The following is a 21325-nucleotide window of genomic DNA, read 5'->3' as shown; positions in this document are numbered from 1 at the left end:
CTTTAGTGTAGACTTGTTGAGAGCTCTTAGTGAGTAGTGATATAGCCATTGTTTGTGCCTAGTGATCATAGCAACTAGAATTATTGAATAGGTGTCTTGCAGCCCTCGTAGAGCTAGAGCAAAATTATATTTCGCCATTTAGTGTAATAATCTCTTGCTCTAGTGTATTTATAGAAATTTTTATAGGCTATTCACCCCCTCTAGCCATTTAGAACCTTTAACTCAGGGAGCCCTCGTCGCGTTCCTCTACATGCCCGCCGCATCCTATGTCATTGGGCAGGTCATTTGCGCCGATGGTGGCCGCACCATAGCTACGTAGGTAGGCCTAGCTATATGCTAGCTGTACCTATGTGCTGAAGACTCCACGCACGGCGCTGCAGCTTCAACAATTACTCTGCCTTGTATTGACGAAACTGCTCGTATAGAATTTCTCATTGTACTTCCATAGTTCCATTTCGTCGTGATTATTTTCAATTTGTCATACGTCCTATGTCACCGAGCGGTGGTGGCTGGGACGTGGCGGCGACCCTCAAGGAGGAGGCGGCGTAAAACCCTTTCGCGTGACTCCTTCGAAGTCGCGCGTAAAAAAAGACCGCAAAAAAATCACGTGGGACCAAAATTTGAGTTTTTGGAAGTGATTTATTAGAAACTCTCGGAGATGGTCTTCTTCTTTTCTCCAAATACTTTTTTGGGAGTTGGAAAGCATAACGTTTTTTGGAAGGAAAAATAGAGTACTCTTGGAGATGCTTGGGGTGTCCGTGAGTCGGGGAGCGAGCGTGGCTATATGGGCTTCGCCCCGCCGTGGCTACAACTGGGCCACCCCAGGCTCGGTGCCTTAGTGGTCTCGCCCTCGTAGGCCTTTGCATTGCAGTGTGCCCTGAGTTGGCCACCAATTTCCCAGGCCGGGACGCGTGCGCCGTGATCAAACCCAACTCCGCCTATTTGATTTCTAGATACCAAAAGTTCATGCGACTTACTAGCGCCCGGACGTTCGGAGTAGATGAGCACATTCGGACGCCCCGCGTATGCTGCTATCCCAGGCCGCCTACCCATGCCAGCCGCTGCTCCATATCGCTGCTGCACGTGCACGTCCGTCCCCCGTCTGCCTTGTCTCGCACCCCACGCTTACCCTACTCCCACCTGCCTCGTCCCGCCCCGCACAAGCACCCTGGCTACACCCGCCACTCCTTCCCCTGACCCCTCCTCTCTCGACGTGGGACAAGGGAGCCCGGATGAGGATGAGCATGCTCCATCCACAGGACCCCAGGCGCGCCATGCGCCCCATTTGCCGACCCCCCCCCGGATCACCGTGCCCTTCCCCTGGTGGAGCCGTGCTCCCATGACTCTCTGAACATACCTCTGAAACACGAAACACTTGAATGCAATATAAGTCTAAAGCAGATGAAATATTTGGAACATACACTTACAACATATGTGTGAAACATATATAATATCCAGATAAAACACTTGCAACTTGAAAATACTTACTGCAACATAAGAATGAAACAACTGAAACATTTGGAACATACTCTTGCAACATATATGTGAAACATATGCAACATCTAGATCAAAATGCTTGCAACATACGTCTAAAACAGATAAAACACTTTGAACAAACGCTTGCAACATGCCTCTAAAACACTTGCAGCATATGCATTATACTCTGGAAGACTAAAACATATAAAACACTTGAAACATATGTCACCTTTCAGCGCAATATCTCCTTACTGCTTGGGAATGGAGGCTTATCGGCGCGTGGAGTTCACTGATGTAGAGCTTACCGGTGGTGCGGAGCTCGCTGCTTCGATGAAGAAGGCCACAGTAGGTCCCGTGGAGAAGGCTACGGCCTGCAGTGGGTCCATGTGCTAGAGAAGCCCACGGTAGGCGGGAGGCGCGGTGGAGAGGGAGGAAGACGGTCCGTTGTGCTCTAGAGCGGAGGTGCGATGGAGAGCGAGGCACACTGGAGAGCGTCGTCGCCGAGGCGGCGCAGCGCAGCATCGCCGCGAAGAGCTGTCGCGGTGCTACGATGAGGTGAGTTTTTTCTTATTTTTTAGAACAGTTGAAGGTGAATGGATGAGCATAAGATACGGTTGTTAGGCTGCGTCGTGGTCCACCATCGATACCGTCCGGACAGACAGATGCTCTGTACCTAGCATTTCCATCGATCATAGAGTATATAAATGGTGCAGTAGTAAGTGCAACTCCAAGAGTTCGTCTAAAACTAATAGCTAAATTCCTTGTTTTAGCTACCGTGTAAAATAAAAAGTCCTAAAAAATGAGAACTCTACAACAACAGAGCTATTTTGCCTCTTGTATATTTGAAAACATGCTATTTCTGGATAGCGACAACAGAAATTAATATTGGGAGGGGAGCACTGAACAAAACATCACGAAGGAAACCAGAATAGTGAGCTGCCGCGGCGTGCTATTTCTAGATAGCGAGAAGTACGGGATACATAGCTTCTTATTTTAAATTAGCGGATACAATACCTGTTGGAGTCTCTTTTTCCTAAAAATATCTAAGTTTAGACTTAAGACAAATATACACCATCTCTTGGGGTTGCTTTAAGTGTATCCAATAGAATGGGTAACAAATACTAGTAGCCCATCTCGAAATATATTACAGTCGAATTTTCCGACACGAATGACACTCCAAAACATCTCTGTGTGGAAAGACAGTTAGACAAGTAACACCGCTACAAATTACAATGGTACTCTATATACACGCCTTTGCTACTTGCCTACTCGTGCGGTTTCGACCTGTGAGTTTAGGACAGAGCCAGCGACGAGGACATGCTGCTGACGTAGTTGGGCGCCGGCGCCGAGAGCCGCCTCGCGCCCTTGAAGAACTCGCCGCACTGTCCCGCGCCCGCTGCCGAGGAGCGCGGCCTGATGAGCTCCGTTGCACTCGCACCGCCACTGCTGCTGCTGTTGGAGGCCCCGCTGCGCACGGACGGCGCGGAGGACGCGAACCTGCCCTCGTCGACCCGTTTCCGGTTCACGTTGCAGGGCTCGGCCGCCCTGCCGAAGCTGCTGCCGGGCCGCTTCAGGTGCGGCATCGCCTCCTTCTCGTTCAGCAGGGTGCGCAGCTTCTTCTGCTCCTGCGCCATGGAAATCAAAATCATTTTCAGGTTAATTTATTCAGAGTTCTTGTGAATCGACAGCGTGCTGTTCTTTTGCGTGCTCTGGCAGTCGCTGGTGCCAAACGACATATAATTCCAGTAATGTTTGTTTACCCTGAGTCGCCTCCTCTCCTCCTCCTGCCTGAGCCTGGCTTGCTTGTGCTCCTCCAAGACGGCAACCAAGCGAGCCTTCAAAACGGCAAGAAACAGATCAAATTCGTCAGTTGCTACGACCACTGAATCATGTCAGCACAACAGGAGCTGGAAAAGTAGCATACCCCGTCGTACAGGAACGGCTTCTTTCTTTCGCTCTCACATGCGAGTGTTCCGACTGATCAGGTTGTCAACAACGGCTGCAGATTTACAAACAACGAATTGCTTTAAGCGAACTTCGTTCAGAGATGCAATCGTAATAATAACCAAGTAGTACTCCCTCCTTATCGCATTTGATCTTGTCCGAAATGTACCTGGGATCTTGGTGATGATAAGCCTTGCTTTCTCCGCGCGTTTCAAGTTGAGGCGCGCAATTCTGCCGGTACTGAATCTGTTCTCATCCTGAAACACAGCAGTTCCCCTTGCCTTTATCTGTCTGTCGCATTTGAAATCAGTGTTCAATCTATTCAAATGTTCATTTTGGACCTACCATATTGTACTCCTCGAGCCATTTCTCTTCCTCGCACGCCAGCAGCCACTTGTTTATCGTCTCCATGATTTCTCTCCTGGACTGGAGCTCTTCCCTGGCTTTCGCTATCTGTTCGTCGATGCTGGCCATGAGCTCAGAAGGATTCACGAGACCTGGTAGATTTTGTCAGCGTTCGAAATATCAAGCTATCTGAACCTTATCTCAGTATAAGTACAGTAAACAGGAACTCTGAACTCGTCGTACCAGAGTCGATCAGTGCAATGGATTTCTCCGGCACGGTGCTCGCATCAGGCTCCACATGCATGCTACGGCAGATGTTCTCCAGCTCCAGCCGCCTCTTGAGCACGAGCTCCTTCATCCGGCCGGCCTTGAGCCTCGTCAGCCTCTCCACCTCCTCCGTCTGTGCCACGCCGATGAAACGACCAAAAGATGAAACACTGACTCTGCAACTGCAGCAATCGAGTCTGGTAACAAGAGGGATCACTGCTGTGTACCTTCTTTATGGTCGCCACTGACAAGACGCCGGAGGACAGAGCATCCACTTTGTCAGGATTCAGAACGGCCGTGACCTTCCTGAAACCCCACCGCTCCTCCGACGAGTCCATCAGCTCCCACAGCTCCACCAGAGGTACCACGGCCTCTCGCAGCTGCAAGCAATGCAAAGCAGAACACCTCGATCGATTAGCTACAGGGATACAGGCTACATCCCATAGGAAGAACACAGGCAGGACTGCTGGTGGCAGTACGGTCCGTACCATAGCTGCTCGCTTGGCCTTCTCGGAGGCGAGCATCGCGACGACCTGGGCGAGGCTGCTGAGCGTGCTGTCGCTGATGCTGGTCAGCTTGCCGGGGTCGGACGTCTCGTGCAGGTGCAGCCCCGGGTGGACCTCGTTCACGATCGCGATGAAGTCCTCGCCCAGCACGTCGCGCAGCGAGTGCACCTCGGTCACGTGCTCCAGGACCCTGTGGAGCCGGTCGGACTGCAAGTTCCACGACAGTTAACGCGTCGCTATCAGTTCGGATCGTCGGTTCTGGCTGCGTGCAGCAACTGTGGGGGGAGATTGGGAAGAGCCTGGAGGAGCGGGAGCTGGAGGCCGAGTGCATGCGCGTGTACCGCCGCAAGGTCGACGAGGCCACCGGCGAGCGGGCCATGCTGCACCAGTCGCTCGCCGCGGGGGAGGCCGAGATCGCCGCGCTCTGCAACGACAACAGCCCTCAGCTCAAGGTATCACTTCTTTCCCCACAACATTTTGGATGCAAAATACTACTCGTACATACATCACCAGCGAAATAGTTACATATTTTGGAAACCTTTTGTTAGAACTAGTAGTATTTTGAAATACTTTACCCGTTCTGTAGAATAAGAACTACTACCCTGCAGCTGGCTACAAAATAACTTATTCTGTAGCCACTTTGAGTTATGATAATTACTATGTTAATTTACGAGATTACAGTAACTCCTTACTAAGTGGTTTACTATAACGTTATGATAAATATCCTCATGTGTTGTAACCCAACTATCGTAAATATGTATTGACATTATCGTAAATTAGTATATAAAATTATCGTAAATGGAGGTGGCTATAGAATAACTTATTTTGTAGCTAGCTACTGAATATACTTATATATATATATATATATATATATATATATATATATATATATATATATATATATATATATATATATATATATATATATATAAAATGAAAATCACAATAAGGCAGTTGGTAGAGGATTATAGGCAACGACGCAACGTATATAGTATAGTATATGGTGTACTAGGCAAGATACAAGGGATTGTGTCTTCCTCCCATATCCTACACGCGCCCTATTGTCAGATGTATTGTGCCTAATGAAGTCATGACAACCTAGCTAGCCAATCATGGACGCGCTGATAACGAGACGGTAGATGCAGGCGTTATCCAGATTGGAACTGGATGCGCACAGGCCAAACCAGCAGGCAGCCGCCTTGCCTGTACTTTACTTTGGGCCGGCCCGGCCATTCTTTCTTCCCAACCTCTCTTCTGTGTCACACTTTTCTCTGGCCATTATCCCCTTTACAGCGATCCTAATTTAATTCTAAAAAGAATGGACGAGCGGCCCTGGATTACCGTAATGCGCTCTGAACCTCTGATCCCTTGTTTGCATTGTATCGTATGATTGTATGCTTTATCTAAAAGTGCGGGCTTTAGTTAGCCTAATAAAGGTTAGTTCGTTGCAACTTTGTTGAGCACCCAATAATTGACATGATAGTATAAGGTGGAGATTTGAAACAATTCTAAATTCCTACCAGAATTGGACGCTGTAGCAGGTTCGACCAAAAAACTATAGTATTTCTGGTCTGGTTTTCGAATGGAGCAAGCGAAATGTTTGTTAATTCAAAAATCTTTGGAGCCCAGGATGCATAAATAATGCATAATGCATAAATAAATAATAAAAGCACCTATAATCTTGTACCTTATAATTCCCTTTAATTTGACTAATATCCAGATGGAGTACAGTAGCACCATGGTTGTAGGCAGCTTTGCAGATATTGAAAAAAATAAATAACCAATCACCATTGTGAATTACTGATAGACATGCGTTCAGGAAAGGACCCACAGGGATGATTAAGAACAGTAACAATCCTTGCAGAAGTTATATTCATACACAGCAGCATGTTTTTTTTTCTCGAATACGCAAAAGATTTACGTATCATTATAATTAAGAAGAAGAGTTTAACCATACACATGGCACGCTTCTAATAAGCGTCCTAGGTCTTACAGTTGTGACTGAACCTTCATAGCAAACTATTTCGAACTTCGATATTACATAAAAGTAAACAACCGAACTAAGAGCAGCGCAGTAACCTACGGAGCTGGGCGTCTCCGCTACTGGCCGCGCGACCCTGCTCCGTCATCCGAGAAGAGTCTTCTACCAGTCTTCTACCAGCACAGTAACCACAGCAGCATGTCTTTCTTCAGGTTTTAGGGGATAAACCCAAGTTGTAGTTCAATGCAGCATATGTTAAATTATAATGCAATCATATTCATGTGGTAGCATACTATATAAGCCAATCAGTTCCCATCTGTCAAGAACAGTTAGTGGTTAAGCAATGCCCTATAAATTAGGCAATAAGCTAGCAAGTTTGTTATAGGCCAACCACTGCAGTGTCAGATTCTATGAGAGACGCTCACGGGCACGTGTGCAGCAAGGTGTGATGTGTATCTTGCTGCCAGAGGACACTAGAGTTTTTTCCCCCTCGAACAGGCACAAGAATTGTGTATCATTTCATTAATAATTGGTGGAAAAAGAATCTGCTTACACGCAGGAAGACATTAGAATTTTACAGTACCTTTTCAAACATTATTTAGCAAAACTAACATATTTCTCTGCGTTCAAATATTTATTCATCTAAATTGGGTCTGACAAGTCTTGTAATTGGAGCATCGTTATCATGTACAACATTACCATGAAATTTTGTATGCCAATGCCAGGGGGGGATATAAACAGTAAACACCACACAACTGGGGCTAATGAAACAGTAGACAGCAGTCACAAGGGAAAGGAAAGGACTGGCCTGTATAGGTGCGAAATTTGGTAGACAAAGACAAGTGAAGCAGAAAACCTGAAACAGAGCTATGGTTCCGAATGGCACGACATGTTCTTCAACGAAAGGGCTGCAGCCCTGTACCAAGCAGCAGCAGCCATGGCCCCAGGATCAGGAGCCGATGCCAGCTTGTCAGCAGCAATGTAGGATGATCTACCAGCCTGAAATATGATTTTACGAATGGCACGACATGTTCTTCAACGAAAGGGCTGCAGCCCTGTACCAAGCAGCAGCAGCCATGGCCCCAGGATCAGGAGCCGATGCCAGCTTGTCAGCAGCAATGTAGGATGATCTACCAGCCTGAAATATGATTTTACGCCGTCAGTGCAACAAGCCCATTGGGTACTTCTGTCAGTCAGTCACTCAGTCAGTCTGTACCACATGTCATATGAAAAAAAGATTACAGGTTCAATTTAATCATCCAGTAGATGGTTTGATTTTCACTGCCACAACACTATGATCTAGCATGCTATATTTCTACAATAAAGCGCTATAAAGTATAAACTACTACTTCTGATTCCAAATGTAGGTCGTTTTAGGTATGTTGTAAGTCAAACATTACCTTTGAGGCTTTGACCACCAATAGCTAAAAATCTAAAAAGATTTACAGCATAAGGTTGATACTAGATTGATGAAAAGTATTTTCATAATATATAATTATCTCTATTTGAAATATTATATTTTTTGTAGAAATTGTTTGTCAAAGTTTAACCTCTTAGATTGTGTCGCACATAAACAGAAGAAGTTCAAGCTATATTTATCATCTTATCACAACTGAATGGTGAAAGATGAATGCAAATCTGGTAAATATGCTTGATTTTATTTTTCAGGAAATGAGGCCTCTAAAGGTAAAAAATGCATAACAATACATTTCTGTTTTTTTAACAGAAAGTTCTCAACATGAAAAATATCTCACCTGGGCCTGCATGTGTCTTGTGGATTCAGCACCAGTCAAAGCAGCTTCAGATGATACGATGAATGCATCAAGTGGATCATCACCAGCTTCAAGCCTCTACACAATAAGAAAGGCTTCATGGTCAGTGCTGATACTAGCCAACAAATAAAATTGCTAGACAGTAACTACCCACCTCTCTCAGAACTTTTGAAGCAGGAATCAGAGCATCAAGCATGGTTCGATAGCCTTCAAGAGCACCACCATATTTGCTTATGGCACCAATAGATGATTGTAAAGCATGAGCCCCTAGAAGTAAAACATCCCCTTGTATGACTTATATGGGATATGGAAGAGAATCAGCAAGTATATGAGATCTTGCTTACAGTGCTTTGCTTCTACTGTTTTTGTGCCCTTTAAACTTGCATAGGCAGCCTTACAGAGTATGTCGTACCTATATAAAACCAACCAAATTCAGGAGAGTGGCCATACAAGATCCCAGTTGTTCCTCCCATGACTCGTCTTACTGTGGCACCAATCTCATTTACTGTTTCAGACACATCATTCATTGGGTAGCTGAGAAGAGGGACACTATGAGTCTATGACTAAACACAAGCCCAGAGATGTATGCATGGTCACATTACAAAATGAAATCATAAAAAAGTTAAATCATTGCAATAAACATTACTGACACATAAAAAAGGGCAGACCCAGTGCCGGAGGCTCCCACACGAGTGGGGTCTGAGGAAGGGATAAACCGAGACAAGCCTTTCCCCCACAAAATCTGCGGAGAGACTGCTTCGAACCCACGACATGGTGACTCAGTTAGACAGCTCTCACCACTGCACCAGGCCTGCCGTTCTTACCATAGGTACTGACACATGAATCACAAAATGTAATACGGTTGTTGCTATCAAGTAATCGAGTGTCCAAAGCAATTATCCAGTCAGCGTGTAAGCCATAAGTAAGTCCATGATAAAGGTTTACCAGTATAACATAGAAAGTGGTTGGCATGTAAAACTGATTTCTGTTTTTTCCAAACCATTACCATTTTTTCATGTCCTCAAGTATAGCAATTGCCCCCCTATACATCTGAAAAGATAAGAAAAAGGGTTACATTATACAGGCTATGGGGTTATAACTAGGAAATAGCATAAAGTAGTCCTAGCTTGTTTGACTCACTGTTGTCCCACAGTCACCATCACCTACTTTACTGTCCCATTCATTTAAGCTATCCTTTATCCTGATTATTTCTTTAGCACCTGCTTCAATGGAAGCCTCTAAAATGTAGCCCTGTTTAGTCAGCTCTCGACTTCGATGAAGCATCTGTAAGGCAACAGAATATGAGCATAAGTATGAAATCAACTTAAAACACAAGTTCTGTATTTTATAATTTTATGTCAACAAATTCACTTTTATTTGTTGCAAATCTGCATTGCAGTTTTGATGCACCTCATTCCACTACCATTCTGGTGGGTGGGAAAAAATAGGTAATGTTATCATCGAGTTGTTATTTAAGCACAAAATAATATTCCTCTTATCCTATTTGCATTAGATTAGGTGTGCTACAGTGATCCCATCCATCATACTATCTGTGCATGTTCTCTTGTTGTCTTGTTACTGATAGGCTTAGAAGTGGGTGGCGCTAGCAAAAAACAGAAGCAACTAGAACTAGGAACATGATAGCAGATTGGAACCTACTGGTTGCTTGAGGACATCAAGTGCATTGCTACTTTATCTGAATGAAGAAGAGTTGACAATAAAATCATGTTCTTGAAAAGATCATCCATGCAAGCTCAGCAGAGGCAATATTTCAATAGTGAATATAGTAGTAAGGAAGTATACAAATCTATGGAGGAAAGGGAAAAAATAGACTTCCTTTCAGAGAAAATAGCAAAGCCAGTGTGATCACTATGTAAATCCTACCTTATCACTCTTCATTGCACATGATGGTGGTGCAGGAACAGCAATTTTTGCAGGTTTTTGCCAATCTCCTGAAGATTAAGTAGCGTTTATCTTTAAGGGTCAATACTTTCTTGAGTATGCATATAGGAAAGAAATATATATAAGTGAAGCTTGGAACAATGCTTCTTTCATTAATGTAACATGAGAAGTGATCTAACTGAGTAACCATTCACCAATTCAAAATCTGGACTAGAGAAGAAGTCTTTTTTTCCTTTTAGAAAAAAAAAAGAGATATGACTTAATAGACATTCAAAGATGCATTTCAGAGGACATAGTAAATTCCTTTTGTTTCAATTTATGCTTCAAAACAATCCAAATAATTTTGATGCAATTTAAAAAAATGCCTTCCATTTATCAAGTTAAAGTCAAGTAGCAGAAATTAGAAGCTTAAATATTACGTTTTTTTCATGTGTATCTTTTGTATTGTTTATATTAATAGCTGCAACACTTTCAACATGCAATAGTTATGATGGTAACGGATATCAAAACAATATACTTATTTCACGGGTCATCCAGAAGAGGCATGAAGAACGCAAGCAATCCAAATCACCTTAGACATGTTAAATCAAGAAAATGAATTTCCATAACTAAGAGCAACACTTCTGTTTGTAAAATATGATCAACACTGAAAGCTGAAACAGGAGGCCAAGCTTTTTCTCGAACACGCAGGAAACAGGAGGCCAAGTTATCATGCTAAATAAAGTCACTATCTAAGCAAACTTATTACCATCGGTTCCAGCTGGCCAACAAGGAGCTTTAGTAGACGCATCTAGGCACTTCAAAATGGTTGTGTCTGACTTCATGAGGGATATTGAGAACCCTACAGAAAATGACGTATACTGAGAATCCTACCAAAAGGTGTTAAAGTCATTCCATGCTATACTAATCCTCAAGCAGACTGCTGTTCTTTTTCATACTTCAAACATATTGAAAAAACATATATGCTACCTTGCATGTCAAGTGAAGTCATAAAAGATCCAGTGTAGACTCTGTCAGTAGCAATATCATATTCCAGTTGCAACTCGCACACAGTCTTTCTAGTGGCAATCATCAACTCCATGATAGGAGTAGCACCTAATCTGTAAATTAAATGGAATCATAGATGCATGTTGCACTCATTTACATAATCCATTAACTCAAGGGAACGCTTGAAACGGTTGGAAGCAACAGTATGATGCATATGGAACAATCAAACAAACTCAGACCCTCATTTGAAGAAAGAATAGCAAATGCTTGCTCTGTTCCAAATTGTAGGTCATTTTTGTTTTGCCCTAAGTCAAACTTATTTAACTTCAACAAGTTTATAGAAAAATATATGAACATCTACCATACAAAATAAATGCTCTATCAAGACATATTTCATGGTAAGTTAAAAAAAAGAATTATTGCATGCCTCGCTTCGTAGTACTCGTAAAGGAGCTCGCTTTGCTATCATGCCGATTATGGGGTGGATCTATGGAACTAATTTGATGGTGTAGATGCTGTTGTATTTTCCTATAAATTTGGTCAAAGTTACAGAAGTTTTTTTTTTTTCGAACTACGCAGGAGAGCTGCGCGTCATTTCATTAAGGTAGAAATAAAATACACGAGTCTAAGTAGACCCTACTCAAGTACAAAACACCACCAACACACACCCATTCACTTAACTAAAACAGGCGTGCCACAAACTAAATTCTTGTCGACCAGACAAAAACCGCCTGCCTTATACCCCCACGGCCGGCTCCCTGACCAAGAGTTCCTGGAGCTTTCTTGCTCCAGCCCTGCACCAAAGATTGCCCTCAGTGCTGACAGCCCTAAGAACCTCCTGGATGCTTGGCGTGGCATTTTCAAACACACATGAGTTACGGTGCTTCCACACCTCCCAGGCTATCAAAATTATCAGGGAGTTGAGACCCTTCCGTTCCGCCTTGGGCACTGACGATATTGCCTTCCACCACCATTTAGAGAAACGAGATGCTGTAGGTTCTGGCGATAGAGAACTGAGACCCAAGTATTGGAAGATTCGAGCCCATAATTGACGAGTGAATACACAACCAACCAGGATATGATGAATAGTCTCCTCAGCCTGATCACACAAAGGGCAAGCCTCAGGATGGGGCAATCCCCTCTTCGCAAGGCGATCGGCCGTCCAACACCGATTGTGGAAAACCAACCAGATAAAAAATTTGCAACGAGGAGGCGCCCAGCTTTTCCAAATTCTTCTCCAAGGACCAAACCTGATGGCTCCCACAAAGAAGGCAGCATAAGCTGATTTACTTGTGTATAAACCAGATTGGGCTAGCTTCCAAGTAAATTGATCTGGAACCTGTTGCTGCAGAAAAATTCCATCCACCAAGTCCCAGAGTTGTAGGTACTCGACGAGGACTGGTACAGTGCGAGCTCCCCTGATGTCATCTACCCATTTTCTGTTCTGGAGTGCCTGAGCAACAGTACGCCTCTTGGCTGTACGTTTGGGGACAGCATTAAACAGGTTGGGGGCCAACTCAGCCAAGGTGTGACCGTTTAACCATCTATCTGTCCAGAACCGAATTTTCTCACCATTCCCTACTATGGCATCTACTGCAATATTGAAGAGGGCCTGAGCCTTGCGGGGGACTTGTACTGGAAGACCAGCCCATGGTCTTGATGGATCAGTTTTCTCAGCCCACAGCCATCGAATCCTTAAAGCGCAGCCAAGGAGTTCTAAGTTATGGATCCCAAGGCCACCATATTCAAGAGGCCGCTGCACCCTTTCCCAAGCGACCAAACAATTACCACCATTAGCCTGCTCCTGGCCTTTCCAAAGGAAGCCTCTCCTTTTCTTATCAATAGCCTTCAGAAACCATTTTGGCAGGTCCATGGCGATCGAAAGGTAAATGGGAACAGCTGTTAAAACTACTCGAACCATTACCAATCTTCCCGACCGATTCATTAATGAGGCTTTCCAGCCCGGCAAGTAATCTGCCACCTTGTCAATTATTGGTAGCAAATCCTCCTTGGTGGGTTTCCCAATTGTGAGAGGGAGCCCAAGATAGGTGCATGGAAATTCCTTGATGGTACAGGATAAGATATCAGCTGTAGTGGCCACTTCATCAACAGAGCAATGAATGGGAGAAATCGAGCTTTTGGACAGATTGGTTCGGAGTCCGGAAGCATGTCCAAAACGGTCCAGCAGCTCTTTCATCAAATACAAGTCATCACTTCTCGGCCTTAGGAAAACAACTGCATCATCAGCATAAAAAGAAACCCGATGCTGGACCTGCTGCATAGACAGTGGCTGCAACAATTGCTCCCGAGTAGCATACTCCATCAAGGAATTTAGGACATTCATGACAATAATGAAAAGCATGGGAGAGAGAGGATCTCCCTGCCTGAGACCTCGCCTATGAAAAATTGTCTCACCCGGCTCCCCATTCACCAAGACTTGAGTGGAGGAAGTTGACAGGAGCAGACATAAAAGATCCATCCACCGCTTCAAGATCAGAGTGATGCATAAATTGTGGATCAGAGTGGAGGAAGACCCAAGTCCTCAGATAGGCCTTTCTCCTGATGAGGCCGGCCCAGAGGTGACAGAGCCGATTCTTCTCGAGCCATTATTGGAGACTTTCCTGCACTGCGACACTCCTCCGGCGGCGAGCGGGGAGAACTCCGTCCTCCATGCCCACTCCGCTGGCCTACGTGACGACCCTTCTGGCCATCCTGGTGCTGGTGGGTCTGTTGCGCCGGCCCGGGCGGAGCTGATAAAGGCTCCTCTCCGGGTTTACTACCGGCATCGCCGCCGCACGAGGGCTTCCTCTCCGCCACCGGTGGCCGTTTCCCAGGGGGCGTCCGGTCTGTCTACTCCAATACAGAAGATCAGCATGGTTTGCAAGCCGGTGGACAAGCTGCTCCCCCAGCCGGTGATCCAAAAGCGAAGGAGGAAGACTCCCCCGCTTGGGTCCCTACCACGGCGGAGCCGGCGTGTCGCTGGCGCCAAGCCGTGCTCGCCAGGACCAGTAATCACAGAGGCACAGCAGAGAGTGATGCGGCATCTCGGCTTCGGGGAGCGAGATGTAATGGATCCATCAGCTCAGGATAGTTACAGTAAGCTCTTCAAGCCCTTCCTCTCTGACTCCCATATTTCTGCCATGGCTGCTATTTTTGGCTGGTCAGTTGGGGAAGGAGAGCGGGTGTGTTCCGTTGCTGTGCTGTAACTGGGAATGATCATTGGTCGATTTTCTTTGTTTTCACAATGAATCCTTCATCTATCCTAATTTGGAATGCACGCGGCCTCAATCAGAAGGCTCGTCGGAATTCAGTCCGGGACACCATCCTTTCTAGTAATGCAGATATTGTATGTCTCCAAGAAACAAAGGTTGCTGACTTATCTCAGCGTCTTTTTCTCTCGGTGTTTGGATCATCTTTCGATAATCATATTGCCCTTCCGGCCAATGGAACTAGAGGTGGTGTCTTAATTGCCTGGAAAGGGTGCTCTTGCCAAGCCATTGCTACCAGAGTGGACACCTATTCAGTTTCAGTCCTGTTTTCCGAGCAAGAAGGTCGCAATTGGTGGTTTACTGGGGTTTATGGGCCTCAAGGTGATGATGAGAAGGTTCTCTTCCTGCAGGAGCTCAGGGATATTCGCGCTCTTTGCAATGGGCCTTGGTTAGTAGCTGGGGACTTTAATCTCATTTATCAAGCCGCTGACAAAAACAATGCAAACTTAGATAGAGCAATGATGGGCAGATTCAGGCGCTTTCTGGATGATATGGAGGTAAAGGAGATTCCCCTGCTTGGTCGAAAATATACATGGTCAAATGAGAGGCAATCACCTACCTTGGTCAGGCTAGACAGAGCTTTCTGTTGTGTAGAATGGGACGGTATCTTTCCTGAATCTATTTTGCAAAGTACAACAGCAGGAGTATCTGATCACTGTCCACTCATCCTTGGCCTCAAAGTACTCACTGGTGGCAAACAGCGGTTTCATTTTGAAAGCTTTTGGACCAAGGTGCCTAGCTTTCAAGAAGCCGTTAAACAGAACTGGGAGGCTCCTGTGCAGTCAAATTGTGCAGTTGAGCGCCTATTTCTGAAGTTACAAAGGCTTAGCAAAGGGCTACAAAAATGGGGACAGAGGAAGGTGGGAAACATCAAACTCCAACTAAAAATGGCCAAGGAAATCCTCCATCGCCTAGAAATTGAACGAGATTCTAGGGAGTTAACTGGAAACGAGGAGTGGTTGCGGAAAAAGCTAAAGCTCCACTGTCTTGGTCTGGCTTCCCTAGAAAGAACAATTGCTCGGTTGCGATCTCGAATTTTATATCTCAAAGAAGGGGATGCCAATACATCTTTTTTCCATCAGCAAGCAAGGTTCAGGAAAAAGAAGAATTTTATCCCCAAACTGAAGGTTGGTGAGGAGATAGCAGTATCACAGGAGGATAAACAGGTTGCCGTCTTTAATTTCTATGAAAATCTTCTAGGAAAAGCGGAAGATAGAGATTACACTATTGACTTGGGTGAGATAGGCATACAGCAGCATGAACTTTTTCTTTTGGATGTTCCTTTCTCGGAAGAAGAGGTGTGGGCAACTATAAAAGACATGCCCATGGACAAGGCCCCAGGGCCAGATGGTTTCACTGGTAGATTTTATAAATCCTGCTGGAATGTTATCAAGGGTGATCTGCTAATGGCTCTTGATGCTATCTATCGAGGCCATGTGTTCAAATTCAGACTCCTGAACAGTGCCTTCATCACGTTATTGCCTAAGGTGCAGGATGCTGTCCAAGTAAAGGATTTTCGGCCTATAAGTTTGGTGCACAGCTTTGCCAAACTGGTGACTAAGATCATGGCGAACCGGTTGGCCCCTGTCCTACCAAATCTGGTATCCCCAAACCAGACTGCTTTTGTAAAGGGTAGGCGAATACATGATAACTTTATGTTTGTCCAGCAGATGGTTAAATGCCTGCACAAGAACAAGAAAAAAGAGGCTCATATTCTCCTCAAGCTTGATATTTCTAAGGCTTTTGATTCTGTTTCTTGGTCATTCTTGCTAGAAGTCTTGGGCCATGTGGGTTTTGGACAGCGGTGGATGGATCTTTTATGTCTGCTCCTGTCAACTTCCTCCACTCAAGTCTTGGTGAATGGGGAGCCGGGTGAGACAATTTTTCATAGGCGAGGTCTCAGGCAGGGAGATCCTCTCTCTCCCATGCTTTTCATTATTGTCATGAATGTCCTAAATTCCTTGATGGAGTATGCTACTCGGGAGCAATTGTTGCAGCCACTGTCTATGCAGCAGGTCCAGCATCGGGTTTCTTTTTATGCTGATGATGCAGTTGTTTTCCTAAGGCCGAGAAGTGATGACTTGTATTTGATGAAAGAGCTGCTGGACCGTTTTGGACATGCTTCCGGACTCCGAACCAATCTGTCCAAAAGCTCGATTTCTCCCATTCATTGCTCTGTTGATGAAGTGGCCACTACATCTGAGGACCCGGAGTGGAGGAAGTTGACAGAAGTTTGACTGAGGACAAAACCAAAATGACCAACAATTCGAAATGGAGGGAGTAGGTAGCATTGCCAGACTTCATATTACAACTCACACCAATTCAAGATCAGAGTGATGCATAAATTGTGGATCAGAGTGATGCATAAATTGTGTTGACGTAAAGCATAATTTTATTTGAAGTCCTTTTCGTAGAAGATCTTATGTTTTCTGCATGACATTTCTACAGCCGGTTATCGATCTTCATCTCCAAACAAAAGTTTGCTAAAGAAGAATAAGTGTATCTTTATCTGCACATCTTATGCCAATGCTACTATAAGAAAGTCAAGGGCATCAAGGTCCAGCCCCAGAATAGATGGGCCAAAGACCAAGTTGTGTCCTATTGCTCAAGACGCAGTGTCGATCTAGTTAAACATGATGTTCTTACAGAAGAATGTTTTAGCTGAATGATTTAATCATATTCTATGATTTGCATAGTACTCAAATTTATTGCTTCCAGTCTGAAGAAAGTAAAGTATTTACTAATCCTATATACTAAGTTGACAATTTTACTAAGGAGATGCAACAAAACAACATTAAATAGTGATATACCCATTAGTAAGGAGAATGACCCTGTCGCCTCTTGTAATAGGAACATATTGAGTTTCCTGTCAGAGTGGGCAGAAGTACATTTTAACAACACATTTAGTAGTTCTAAGTTCTAACAGCCAGTTGAACTAAAATTTTAAAAGATAAATTAACTAATAACATGAAATATCTACCATTACTTTTTTAAGTGTTAAGTCATCACTCATCAGTTTAGCTAGGACTAGTAAAACAATGTCTGTAAATAGGTGCAGCGGAAGAGATTAGGTGACACGAAGAATTGAATGATCGCAGAAGGCTGGACTGGACTGGAAGAGAAATGATTTTTCTTGACTAAATCAAGAACGTAGTATAGATGGGTAATAGCACAAAAATACGACAAGTTCCTTCTCAAGATCTCGCTCAGGAATTAACTGGAGCAGTTATCAACTGTCAGTGCAATTCCATTGAAGTGCTTTTTTAATGCATTTCGATCAAGAATACAGTCTGTGATATATACATGCATCAGTAAGTGAATGAATGAACCATATACAAATCACTTGATTTGAAGCACTAATTATATTAAACTAAAACTGGTGTTCCATATATTGTTTCTTCAAAATTTACATGATGAAAGAAACTGCAAGGTTAGCAGAATCAGGAAGACAAGTGGCAAAAGAGCTAGTATACCAGTGACAAGATCTGCTTAAGAACATGAGTCACCACTGCGTCAACAGGCTGAAGTTCAATGACAGCAGCACCAGGCTCTCCGTGCTAGAAACACAAAAGTACTATAGAATTAGTTAAAAGTACATGCAAATGCTTTAAACTGTAGGACAATAATAAGCCTTCTGTTTACTTAGAAATTTGAATAAATGGAAAATATTATGACAACACATAATCTCCAAGTATATAAATACTTAAGTACAGCTCTAAAGCCTGAATCCTTCAACTTATTTGTGACCTTACAGAAAAATATGTTGAAGTAAACTTACAATTCCAAGGCCAAGCTCCATTTGATGTGGACCTAAACGATCTGAGGTCCCCTGACCAGGCAGTGTACACACGGACAGAGCAACTCCCATTGTACCAACCAACTTAGATGCATGCCTTGCTTGTTCAGCTACCTCTTCAAGGGGCAAACCAGCAGCAGCAGCAGCTCCAGCTACCTGTGAACCAGATAGGCCAATATTACCCTTAATGAATCCAGGCAAACTTGTGAGAAATATTTCTCTCGAATGACGAGAAAAAACAAGGGAGAGGGCATAAGACCTATTCCCGATACACCCAACTCACACACCCACACCTAAAAACACTTACATACATGCCACGAGAAAAATACAAACAGACACAACCAAATGCTTGTGAGGAATCAATAGTTAACATCCCAATAATAAATAGTTGCAGAACAACAATGACAAAGCCTTAATTTGGTTTCAGAACAAGATCAAACGAAAACATAAAAAAGAGTTGTTCACAAGAATCCCAACCATGTGCACTGTAGCAGAAGATATATTTTGATCCATTTAGAACAGAAAGAAATCCAAGCAACTTAAGTTACAGTTAGGGATGAAACTAGATCAGAGATACTGAATACGGGTAGTAGTTCTTTTCTGGGATTGGAGACGAATACGGATAGTGTCAGATGCATCGGACATTGATATCTATGACATATATGTATCAGAAATCCAACTTTGAGTATTCGAATACAGATACGGTAGGAATATTAAATGTATGGATTCATAAACAGATTATCCAAGTAGGGCTTTAACCCTTTCAGGACAGACGGATATCGGGAAATATCCGTCCCGTGTCCATCCCTAGTTACAGTGCACTGTAACAGAAGATATATTTCAAACCACAACGACGAGCACTTGTCGCTCACTGATCTAGCATAAAAAAATCTGTACCTTCATGGCTTGACCAAAGTGATGAGTGATGGCCAAGCATCCAAATGACAGAATATGTAGCAAGCAGACAAGATAGCTATCTCAATGCAATGATCTAGATGCAAAAATAAGCAGGGAGTGCCACTATATTCTGTACTAAGAAAATTAATAGACAAATCGCATCATCAACAACAAATGCCTCTACTTGAATGTTTGTATAACACACATCAGAGACAACCTTCATTTCGATTATTTACAGGTAAATCAGAGAAGGCTCGATAGAAATCGAAGAAGAGAAGAAATGAAAATAATGGACCCACTATTTAACTGTTCAGCAATGAGAAAATGCCATACAACGAAAATAGGAGAGTGAATTAATGAATTACCTTATTCACAAGAATTGTCCCTGCAAGGCCTCTCCTGCCAGCTATGCCTTGAGTTGGTGGCAGAGCACAATCATCCCCAACGATAACCATCTGATGTTGTTGCAGGTACATATGAAAATGCATTCACCAGGTTTATCTAAAAACCAGTTTTATACAAATCAATATTTACAAGGCATAGAACATGTGCAACCTCCACTTTGTAGCCTTCAGATTTTGCTTCCTCAGCTGCTAGGCCAAAATTAAGCCGGTCGCCTGTGTAATTCTGTATTTAAGAAGGGTGATTCCATACTTAGTTTTAATGCACTAAGTAAGAGCTGCAGCACTCCACCAGCAAAAAATTCACAGGTGCCTTAACTGACATAGTCCTGTGGGTGTTCCTACTAAAGTCCCCCATCATCATTTAACATAAATTTGTGAAACTTGAAAGAGTTGTGAAGGCAAGTACCGTTACTACTAGAAGACAGCCCTTAGGACCTGTTACGGCTCGAATAGCCTGCAGCAGTAAAACACAGCATGAAAGCTTTGAAACCCATGCAACTTAAGTTCTTCATAAGTATTTTGTGAAGGAGCATACAGCCAAAATAGAGTTAACAGGTGGAGAAGTGAAAACATCTCCAGAAACAGCAGCAGTCAGCATTCCTTGACCCACAAACCCACCATGAGCTGGTTCGTGACCACTTCCACCTCCTGTGTACAAAAGACAAGTTAAACGATCCCATACTAGTTAATCATGTTTAGCTCGCAGATAACTGAAGTGTTGCCATTAAACTTGTTCGACATTTTACTCAAAAACTGAAATTAAAAGGGTCCCAAATGAAATTAAAGCCCATAAAAATTGCCAGGAAGCATAATTACCGCATATGACTGCAACCTTATCATAGGTCCCGACCTCGACATCGGAGCGGAGGACCACCTTGACCTGCATAGGGCACACACGAGTGCAAAATTAATCGCACAAACGAAAAAACTTTTGGGGCGCAAGCAGCGGCCGGCGGAATCGAGTCGCCTCACCTCGGGGAACCCATCCAGGTACTGCAACCCAGGGTACGTCTCCACTAAGCCCTCGATAAATTGCGTGACCACATCTGCGCCCTAAAACCCATCAGGCTCCCCAGAATATCGCGGGGACCGTCGAAACAACCCGAGAATTCTGCAACATCGTACCTTTGGGATCGTTGATGAGCTTCTTACCACAGGCCGCCATGGGTGCCCGGAAGCGCAGGCGCGTTGCGGGGCACGATGCTTTTTTGGTGCTCACCGGAGGGGAAGTGGAGTGGCGCTTGATGTCACTGTCAAGTGTCATCGGTGTCGCCGCGACTACAATGGTTGTGGGTTTTGGTTTGGACGTGCTTGTGTGATTACAACGCTGCCCCTATGGTGGCATTTTGTTCTCTTCTTCCCGCGAATGTGTCTGACGAAACTAATACACTTTGGCTTAGGACTATTATTTCTCACGAGTTGTTCTATCTCGTATAAACTACTGTCATGTTTCAAATCATATTCGACACATGGAGAGCATTGTTCTATCTCATATAAACAACTGTCATGGTTCCAAATCATATTCGACACATGGACGGCATAAGGACATTTGAGAAGTAACAAAAAAATATATAGATGAAAAAATCACTTTCATCCTTTAATACTCCCTTCGTAAAAAAAAATCAATTATGGGATCCGTGGCGGTCAACTTAACTTAATTTTGACTAAGTTTATAGTAAATAATATTAGCATTTATGTCTTAAAATAAATTCATGATGAAAATATATTCTATAACTAATCCAATTATACTTATTTTGTATAAAAAATGATAGTACTTTT

The 21325-nt window shown here is 43.8% G+C and overlaps 1 protein-coding gene and 1 pseudogene across 2 annotated transcripts; both read right to left on the bottom strand.

Moving 5' to 3' along the window:
• Positions 1-2722: 2722 nt before the first annotated feature.
• On the bottom strand, positions 2723-4763 carry LOC136536201 (65-kDa microtubule-associated protein 6-like; annotated as a pseudogene).
• A 1913-nt stretch (positions 4764-6676) lies between these two features.
• On the bottom strand, positions 6677-20844 carry LOC136519637 (putative 3,4-dihydroxy-2-butanone kinase). 2 transcript variants are annotated; one of them, XM_066513025.1, is made up of 20 exons: positions 20672-20844; positions 20519-20592; positions 20363-20426; positions 20082-20194; positions 19953-20000; positions 19698-19769; positions 19508-19597; positions 18228-18401; positions 17923-18006; positions 17260-17315; positions 11163-11293; positions 10942-11034; positions 10176-10243; positions 9432-9575; positions 9298-9341; positions 8742-8825; positions 8636-8703; positions 8446-8558; positions 8274-8369; positions 6678-7657 (listed from the first exon to the last, which is right to left on the bottom strand). In XM_066513025.1, exons 1-20 carry the CDS (start codon positions 20808-20810, stop codon positions 7532-7534), a joined length of 1881 nt encoding a protein of 626 aa, XP_066369122.1. In that variant the 5' UTR covers positions 20811-20844; the 3' UTR covers positions 6678-7531. The 2 variants fall into 2 exon arrangements, with proteins under 2 accessions (XP_066369125.1, XP_066369122.1); XM_066513028.1 differs by lacking the exon at positions 8742-8825 and having other exon boundaries at positions 6677-7657.
• Between the last annotated feature and the right edge of the window lie 481 nt (positions 20845-21325).

This window comes from Miscanthus floridulus, chromosome 2, assembly GCF_019320115.1.
Source record: "Miscanthus floridulus cultivar M001 chromosome 2, ASM1932011v1, whole genome shotgun sequence".
In the NCBI taxonomy this organism is placed as follows: Eukaryota; Viridiplantae; Streptophyta; class Magnoliopsida; order Poales; family Poaceae; genus Miscanthus; species Miscanthus floridulus.
Note: the sequence above shows the minus strand (reverse complement) of the source record. Positions and strands in the feature narration are given on the sequence as shown.

What these genes read in the sequence shown, in the direction of transcription:
- LOC136519637 (XM_066513025.1), bottom strand. Translation starts at nt 20,810, where the DNA reads ATGACACTTGACAGTGACATCAAGCGCCACTCCACTTCCCCTCCGGTG. An exon ending in GTGCAATGAAGAGTGATAAG is followed by an intron (nt 9,576 to 10,175) that starts GTAGGATTTACA and finishes GTTGCCTTACAG; the next exon opens with ATGCTTCATCGAAGTCGAGA. An exon ending in GGAGGAACAACTGGGATCTT is followed by an intron (nt 8,704 to 8,741) that starts GTATGGCCACTC and finishes GGTTTTATATAG; the next exon opens with GTACGACATACTCTGTAAGG.